The sequence below is a fragment of the Monopterus albus genome, unplaced genomic scaffold (genome assembly GCF_001952655.1).
Source record: "Monopterus albus unplaced genomic scaffold, M_albus_1.0 scaffold223.1, whole genome shotgun sequence".
In the NCBI taxonomy this organism is placed as follows: domain Eukaryota; kingdom Metazoa; phylum Chordata; class Actinopteri; order Synbranchiformes; family Synbranchidae; genus Monopterus; species Monopterus albus.
In genome coordinates, this window is record NW_018128103.1 from 800357 (window position 1) to 809653 (window position 9297).

Here is a 9297-nt window from a genome sequence, read left to right on the forward strand (position 1 = left end):
CCGCCGCCAAGACCTTCTCCGACGGCTTTCTCATCAGGTTTCTGCGGGCAAGAGACTTCGACGTGGAGCTCGCCCTGAAGGTAAACCACACTCCCTCCAGCATGAACAAACTACTGGAACTAACCGAAAGTGCGCATTTCAACCTGTAGTGAATTTAAGGTATTTAACAAGAAGTGAACCGCAGCTACGGGGACGTGTGGAGGCTGTTTGAGGAGCAGAGGTCATTTTTACCAAAGTCCTCTCCTGACAGATGGCTCCAGTGTCTGTTCAGGTTTTTATGATACAGCTGTTAAAATAAAGCCTAAGTGTAGTGTTGGTGTGACAGATTATCAGTTATTAAAGGGAAATTATTAAATATTTGGTTATATTTATTGTGTTGGGCCAGAAAAGTCACTGAGAAGCAGTTTGTTCTCAGTCCAATGTATTGTTTACATTAAGATTTAACAGCTATATTTACAAATTAGAAGGCATGTGATGCATCATTATAGGCAAACCTACCCAACAATGCATAAAACTGACAAGCTACACAAGTTTCCATTCTCTCAAAACTGACTTTTGCCTGTAAAATACTATTTTTACATTGTGATATTGATACTCAGAAGGCACTGTTGCCTCTGGGCATGAAGGTTCCGGGCTCGAGTCTCGTGGCCCACTGGGGAACCCTCGGTGGAGTTTGCATGTTCTCCCCGTGTCTGTGTGGGTTTGCTCTGGATGCTTCCTCCCACAGTCCAGAGAGACGCGGGTTAGGTCGACTGGTCAGCAATTCTTCATAGGTGTGAATGGTTGTCTGTTTCTGGGTGTTAGCCCAGGGACAGAGGGGGGGCACCCTGCCTTCACCCTACCCTCACCCTGTGTTCCCCTGTGAACCTTAAGGATAAGCAGGTTTAACAAATGGACCCATTGGTACTTTCAATTGGAATAATATTTGAATAGCTCCTCCACCCTGGTCAGGTTGCCAGTCTATCACAGGGCTCAAAATCAGGATTTAAAAAAACGTTATACAAAAAAGCTTAAACAAACTCTTGTTTGACTTGATATCAGCTTTAAGTAGACAATGGATATCGTGACCTGGAACAATTTGTTCAGGCGTTTCTAGCTGAGCCAGTTTCCTGGTATGCAGCGAGTGCCATAATTAATGGCACGCTGACACCGCTCTCTTTAAAACATCTTAGTTTGTGTTTGTGATATTCCCAAAAATTCTAATTAATTGCCAGTTACTTGTTAATTGGTAACCTAAACTCTGTGATGAGAGTAGAAATCAAAATATACAGGTTTTTGCTGGACACATTTTGAACATTCTTCTTTCAGCCTGTCTCTGACAAGTCATCTAAGCTGTGGATCGTTTATATTACCGATGGAGAATTTAAGATATCTGTTTTTCTGCATGGCTTACATGTTTCATATGAAAAGAACCAACTTATTCAGACTATATGAGATGATCCTAAGTTGATTCTAAATTGTTCTCAAATTAAAGTAATTCTAATACTAAACATCTGTTTGCAAACATAAATGTAATGAAGTTACGTTCCTGCTTTAATTGAAAAGTGTTACGACTAGCTGTCAGAAGTCACAACTGAGGACCCAGCCTGTGCAGGACTCAGACACAGGCTCAAGATAAAAACAGTTTTTAATCAGTAGTGGTAAGATGTAGTGTGGACATTTCAGCCAGTCACAGACAACTAGACCGCTAGATGAGCAGCCCAGGGTAGATGGCGAGTAGAGGCATTAACAGAAGTGTTTGGCTGCAGCCCAGCTCTACGCCAGTGTGGGAGGTGCGCCTGGGTAGCCGAGTTGCAGTGGAGGTGCGTACAGCTCAATAGGATCCTCCTAGTTGGCAAGAGTTACCCATGTTTAGTGTTGACTTATTTATGAATGAACAACAAAAAGTTGATACATAAATTGAAGTACTGTACGTAAATCATGTCCCCAAATACGGTCTTTTATTCTGTGTTTATTTGCTGCCTCCTTGCACTCTCATCTACATTCACTCTAGCTGACCAATGTACCAAAAGCAAATACCGTGCAGCTCAAACAGTCTGGTACGTTTGTCCCTGTTGGCCAGCAGCCAGCATTCGGCTCAGTTGCCTTTTACTCATTATATCACTATGAAAAACAAATTTATCTCTAAAAAACTAGTGAACCAGGAGGGCATTTATAGCACGATTGCGTTACTGCAAGGATGTGCCGTGTCTGTGGTGCACTCAGTACTGCATTCACTTTACCATACTTAAGAGTATTGTTGTTGCTGCATTCTTATGACAGCATTCCTCAAGACTGACTGTCTGATCAGTGTCTGTCAGTTGCTCTGCAGGCGGGTCATATAATAGTGTTAAATGAGCCGAATGTTAAATGAGCCGCCTCTTTCATGTGAATGCAGTAGGAGCTCAGTCAAGTTGGTCGAAGCTCTGCCCTTCTGCTACACTTATACAGACTGACAAACATACTAATATTTCTTTGCAGTTGCTTTTAATTTAACACACTAATATTTCTTTGCAGTTGCTTTTAATACAAACTAACACCCTGAGCCTACGCACTACTTTTATTTTCTGTTTGAACTTTATGGCCTGAGGGTGTGGCTCACGACAGAGCAGATGAAAGGTTAGAAAACACCTTATTCAATACACCAGGGTTTCAGCTGCAGACACAGAGGACTCCTGTACATTTCCTGATGTCCTTGAATACTCCCTGTGTCCTGTGCAGCTCTTACTTAACTATCAGCGGTGGCGAAAGGAGTGTCCTGAGATCAGCAGCTGTCTGTCCCCCTCCTCTGTGCTCGGGCTCCTCAACGCATCGTACCATGCCGTTCTCCCACAGCGGGACCTCACTGGCAGCAGGGTGCTCATCTACAGAATTGGTTAGTATGCATGTTTGTGGTCGCTGAAAAGAGAGGCGCAAGACTCAACAAATTAGTTGTAGCTCAAAGCTTAAACATATGAAGAGCTGCAGAATCATTAGTTTAAACGTTAATACAAAAACTATTGTTTAATGTAGGGCAGAGACTGATTGTCGCCCATGTGACTGCAGTAACACGTGTACGTCCATCTGTCTGTCCGTAGGCCAGTGGAACCCAAAGGACTGGTCAGCCTTCCAGGTGTTCAGGGTCAGCCTTATGACATCTGAGATCATCTCCAGGGAGACAGAGACCCAGAGGCGGGGTCTGAAGGCCATATTTGACCTGCATGGGTGGTGTTTAGGCCAAGCTCTACATATTACCCCTTCCCTCGCCAGAAAAATATCCTCTGTACTTTCGGTAGGCCTAGTATCTCATCATGGTGGCGTCAGTGTGAATAAAACTTCTGTGTGCCACATTGAGCTCAACCTTTCATACTCTTTGGGTGTTCTTCCAAAATGTTTTTATTGCAATGCAGATGACAACCATCCGAATGGGATAGATTAGGCTAACTATCTAATTTATGATGGCATCTTACACTGTAGCCATGTTGGCAACTTAGCAGTTTGCTCACTAGCTTTAGCGACTTTAAAGAGTGACTTTAGGGACAAACCCAGTGATTCTGAGGGCAGACTTTTACTCCATTCCACTGACGACTGTCCTAACATTCTCAGTGAATGTGCTCTGATTATCATTATTAGCTGTTCCATACTGTTTCACAAAACTGGTTGTCAGCTTTCTTAATGTTTTTTCACCTGTGTGTGTGTGTGTGTGTGTGTGTGTGTACACACGGGACTCGTTTCCGCTGAAGGTCCGAGGAATTCATCTGGTCAATGAGCCAAGGGTCTTCCGGCCAGTCTTTGCCATGATTTGTCCCTTCCTGACAGATAAGATCAAACAGAGGGTCAGCACCCTGTTACCTCTGAACACTGGTTACACTTCACTTGCACTCACTCTGGTCTCAGACTGTTTTACAGACAAATCCTGCGTGGAAATGTCTCTAAACTACTTTTAAAGCGAAGCTCCCTCTGCTCTCTGTAGATCCACATGCACGGTGCTGATTTCCACAAAACCTTAAGTGACTTCTTCTCACCAGCCATTCTGCCTCCAGAATATGGAGGGAAGGGACCCGGAATAGAGGAGGCATGTCACGACTGGACCAATCAGCTGCTTCAATCAGAGAAGCTGCTGCAGCAGATAGCCGCTCACCCAACTGCTGATATCACCATTACTCCTGATGATCTCAGGGAAAAAGAAGACTGAACTGTTGTCAGACAGATGATGTTTGGCCTCTTGAGTCACACACGTGGTTGTCTTGCACTGTGGACCAAAACACTCTCTGCTGGCCATTTTGGGGTCTTTGCCTCTACCGTAGTGTCCAAGCTGTTGGCTGTGTGATGAGAGCTAAAAAGACGTATATCTGGTCCCCCACACATCCTGGAAAACCTGGACATTTTTGACCAGTTTTCTAGTCACGGAAATTGAGATAAACTGTACAATGTCCTGGAAAAACACTGACATCCTGGAAAATAACTTTCACAACTTTGTATTTTCCTTTCTTGAGAGCAAACTGTCAGATCTCAGCATGATCTGACAGCTGAATTAGGGGGAACAGCTGTCAGTAATCAATTGGTCATAAAGCATCAGCATAGATTAACACATAAGATTTAAGAGAAACTTCCATAAGGGAATTTGTTATTCTAAGACGTTGTTCCCATTTGACATCACTGAAAATGTCCTGGAAAATTATTTCTTGTAAAGAGCGACAACCCTGATACTGGCTCTGCTGCTTTTAAAACCTTCAGCACCAATCCACCATGCTGACTTTACAGGATGTTTGCTTGTGAACTCTCATTATATTGTTCACTGAAGTCTGGCTAAAGGGTGAGGCTGCATCTTCTGGTTGAACTGCACATGTTAAGATTCAGGCTCAGGAAGGACCCAGAATGCAGACCCGAGTGAGAGTCTTAGGATTTAAGCAGTTTAGTAGGACAAGGAACAAAAGACAGACAACCAGAAGCTCAACCTGACAACAAAATTCAACCGGGCATAAGGAATACCTAAAAACACATAAATTGGTCAGGGAGTGATAAAAAAACAATGGAACCAAACAAATAGTTACAACACACAGAGCCTGTGGACGAGGCAGGGAAAATGTCCAGACTTATAAGTGTCCACAACAAAAACTAACCGGGTGTGAGGATAAAGCAGCCAGGTAAGAGAGTAGACAAAACTCAGGAACAGGCTGGCGAGAGCAAATGAACCAGTGACTAACTGGGAAGGGAGTAAGAATGTTAAAATCATAAATGATCAGTTTTACCATACTGTGCAGGTAAAGCAGACAAGGTAGGGGTGTCGACCTTTCTCTTAAAAGCAAATAAGTGTATTTCCTGCAATGCTGAAAGTTTTTTAATGTAATTCATGTCATGCAATTCATATGCATGTGAGTTCACCTACCTTTGCTAATATCTGCTAGCTGCTCACTTTTAACAGTTAGTTCAAATGAACTTCTCAAGCTTCCGAGTGTTTTGGAGCTGAGACCGGACCTAAAGACAGAATGCCTTACTTTGTCACCTCCACTCAGAAACAAGCCTACTTTCTTTTAGGTCTTTCGGTTTTTCAGGAATGCTGCTGAATGCTACATGGATGTCACATCACATCTGGTTCTTTCAGGGATCTCTAGTCATTCCGTTGTTAGACATTTATAGCTAACAGCCAGAGGACGGATTGCTAGGAGGCCAGCAGGACACCGGCCAGAGGACTGGGCTCGGAGCAGAGGAGAATGAGACACTCTGCTACAGTAGCCCTCAGGTTTGTCCTGCTTTAAACAAACAGTGTCTTACTGTGAAATCCTGTGAACTCAACCTGAGAGCCAGCGTGACAGTGCAGAGTCCACACTGTGAGGGAGACTGAAGTATTGTATGCCATCTTGGACAGCAAGTAAAAGATAAGTAAATGATGAGCATGGACTCTGCCTTCCCTCCAGCTTGTCACTCCAGGCTTTCATCTTATCAATCCAGCCTGTCTTCTGTTTGTTCACGATCATTTGAACAGGGTCTTCATTTGAACTGTTAATAGGATTCAACTGTTTCCATGGTTTTATATAACCTCTGATGTAATGTCACAGTCTTTTATGACAAAATGTATACTTTAATTGAATTTCATTAGTCATCTGTAAGTGTATTATGCACATACATTATCCTGTATACTGAGTTGTTGTAAAAACGGAAATTTGCTTTACGCAGAGTTGATAATTTCTTTTATTAATTGCTGAAAATGCATTTATACTTTACAGTTAGAGATTTGTTTTTTAATATGCAAGTGATTTTTTTTCTGTGGTAGAGTTGACTTATTTTTTAAACTGGTAAGATCTTGTCAGCATTTGAAGCAAAGATACAGTCCCATATCTTTGTCTGCTGATAAGTCTGCGGGTTAGATTCGGGCACAATAATGGGCCGTTGTTAAATGGTGACTTGGTGTGGTGGGTTGTGTGTGTGCATGTGCAGGCTCCTGTGCATTTCATTATGTGTCTGGAGCTTAGCACCTGGTACATGGGGCAAACTGTTTGAGGCTTCGCACACACAGTGGCTGACTTCACAAACAAACTGGCATTTTACTTCAGCAGCGAATTATTGTAGGTAGATATTGGTATGTTTGCAGATGTGTGTCCTGGACATCCATTAGTCAAACATGTTAAAATATCAGCTGATGCCAAGTCATCAGTCAGCAGCCGAAGGGCAGAGCCAGATTCGATTGAACTCAGACAGCGGCTGACACAGTGAAAAGTACACAAACACCGGTTCCCTGTTGCCACCACTAATTAAAAAAAACAAACATTTAGTGCCATTTTCACAGAATGACCTCCTTTCTTGTACATACAGTGCTCAGCATAAATGAGCGCACCCCAACAGATTTGTCAGAAAACCATTACTTTCCTTTCAGAATCAACATTTTTTATGGGACACTATACTACAAAATATTCCCATAAATGTGGGCCAAAGATTGCATCCAAGATTTTTTTTTATGTGCACACACAAAAAGTATTTTCCCTAATAAATTCATTCAAGACCATGTTGCAAAAATGAATACACCTCAATGAAAGTCTTAGGAGCAAAGCAAAATTTCAGAAAACAAAATCCTTATGAACAAGAATTCAACTACAGGTGAGTCTAATTATTCATTCATTTACTTTATGCTTGTATGTTTTTAAAATTAGGAACACTTCTATGTTTTACTCCACTAAATTTGTCAGCTATAGTTGAGTTATAAACCTGTAATGAGCATATAATAAGTATACAATAGTGAATTATTAAAAATATACAAGTTCTCACCCTTATATAAAGATGTATACAGATAAATAAAAAACTAGAACAATAAAAAACTGAGTCAGAAATGTAAAAGTTAAAAAAAAGATGGAGAATATATGAGACAATGACAAATACAATATGTGTCATAACAAGGAATAAAAATACAGACAAAATGTTCTACTCAAAATCCAGGCTGAAAAAGTCCATTTCAGGTTTGTGTTTAAATACAATAATATTTCTGCTCTCAGGTCCTGGAGCAGGTTGTTTCAGTGGCTCAGAGCATAACTAAAAGCTTCACTAAACATTTTTGACTGAAAAGATTTGAGGACCTGAGAGGCCGGTAGCATGTCAGTCAAGTAGACTAGTGTAGGACCATGACATGCTTTAAATACAGAGTTTTAAAATCAATACTAAAACTGACAGAAAGCCAATGAGGCAAGACGGTAATCAGTCATTAAGTACTGCAGCTTTCTTAAGCTGTAGTTGATTGTTTTTTGTTACTGTCCTCCCTCCTCTCTGGTGCAGTATCTGTACAGACCTTCGATCACTTTCAGAGGTCAGTAACCATGTTTATGAGCCTGACTCACTCCAGTAAACAGTATCTCCTCTAAAGCGCTGCAAAACCCCAAATTCAGAGCTCATTCCACAGAGAAAGCCACTTGCTTTACAGTACATACTCTACACATTATTGCAGATCTCAGATAAATACAATGTGTCCTTGCGTTGTATAGATTGTGAACCATACCCTTTTTTGTTGCGGGTTGTCATGGCCTCTGTGCTGATTATTTGTTATTTTTATTTAGTGTATTAAAAAGTGGTGAAAATATACCCAACGCTATTTTATTACAACTACGCTAATGCAGAGCAGCTGCATTCCTTTTTGAGCTTTTGACTGCACAAATCAATAGTTTAAAAGCAATATATTCAGTGTTATTCATCATACAGAAATCAATGGCAGGTCAAAACAGCACAAAGGCATTTTTGACATCAACAAATCGGTGTGATTCCACTTTTAGTCTGTAATTTTGTTACGGCAAGCCGCACACCAACAGAGCAACTGGACTCAGTAATAGGCAGGACTCAAACTCAGGTCAGAGAGAGATATTTATTTGACAGTATGGAACGGAAAGGGGGTGGCAAGGATCAGGCGAGGAGCTGCCGGCGTGGGTCTCGGGTGATAGGGCCGCAGAAATGACTGGACCACTGGAGGAGCCGCCCGGGGTCGGAGGAGAGGTTTTGGCACTACGTATAGAGCAGAGAAGGAGATTAAGAGAGGAGACAATAGGCAGATGAGGGTGTGATGAAGCTGAGCACAACACAGGTGTTATAGGCGGAGCCAGTTACGCGAGGGCTCGACGTCACCACGCAGGGGCGTGTGTTTTTTTTGTTGTGATTGTGTGAGAACAGAGAGTGAAGTGGCCGGTTCGGCTAGTTAAGAAAATAAAAGGGAACAGTGCATACCATTACGTCGGCCTCCTCTTTCCTTCTGCCCCCCCGTCTTCGCTGAGCAGGCCCAGAATAAAGGCTGGTTACCGGCCGGGGAATCAACCCACCGTCGCCCGCCCACGGTCAGAAGTCAGCTCACCAAAAAATATAACCAAGGCAAAAAACTTACTCCAGTCAACACAGTGGAATGACACCAATATACCAGGGTAGGATGATCTTAGACGACATCAGGATCCAGGACAAGAAACACACAAAGTCACCGGCAGAAGACTAAGAGATCATCTGGCAGCGAGGACACACCAGCGCCGTGTATAGAGTATAGAGCAGTTAATTGAGCGCAGGTGTGCCTTGTCGCCGGGAGCGTGTTCCTATGTGAGCAGGGGTGGAGTCGCTGATAGCCCCGGTAACAGCTGCAGAGGTGCCGGGGACGGCCTGATCCATGGATGTAACACATTTATTAATTGAACTTACAATATTAGTTTGTTAAATTAAGAAAGTTCACTTGTATCATCATTATAAACATTTAAACAATATTGAGATGTAATTATGTAGTTCATTTTTACATGACAATAAATAAATAAATAAATAATAAAACGATTTTTTTAATTTTTACTGAAGATTCTTACTGAAGAGATGGTATTTTGATTTTCTGTA

General features: G+C 42.1%; 1 protein-coding gene across 1 annotated transcript; it reads left to right on the forward strand.

Annotated features, from left to right (window-relative positions):
• Nucleotides 1-2: 2 nt before the first annotated feature.
• Nucleotides 3-6003, forward strand: ttpa (tocopherol (alpha) transfer protein; the record flags this gene model as incomplete). The annotated part of the gene is made up of 5 exons (XM_020619633.1): nt 3-80; nt 2701-2854; nt 3057-3250; nt 3684-3794; nt 3932-6003. Coding segments are annotated over 5 exons (759 nt in total), but the record flags the coding sequence as incomplete, so codon positions are not given.
• Nucleotides 6004-9297: the final 3294 nt, after the last annotated feature.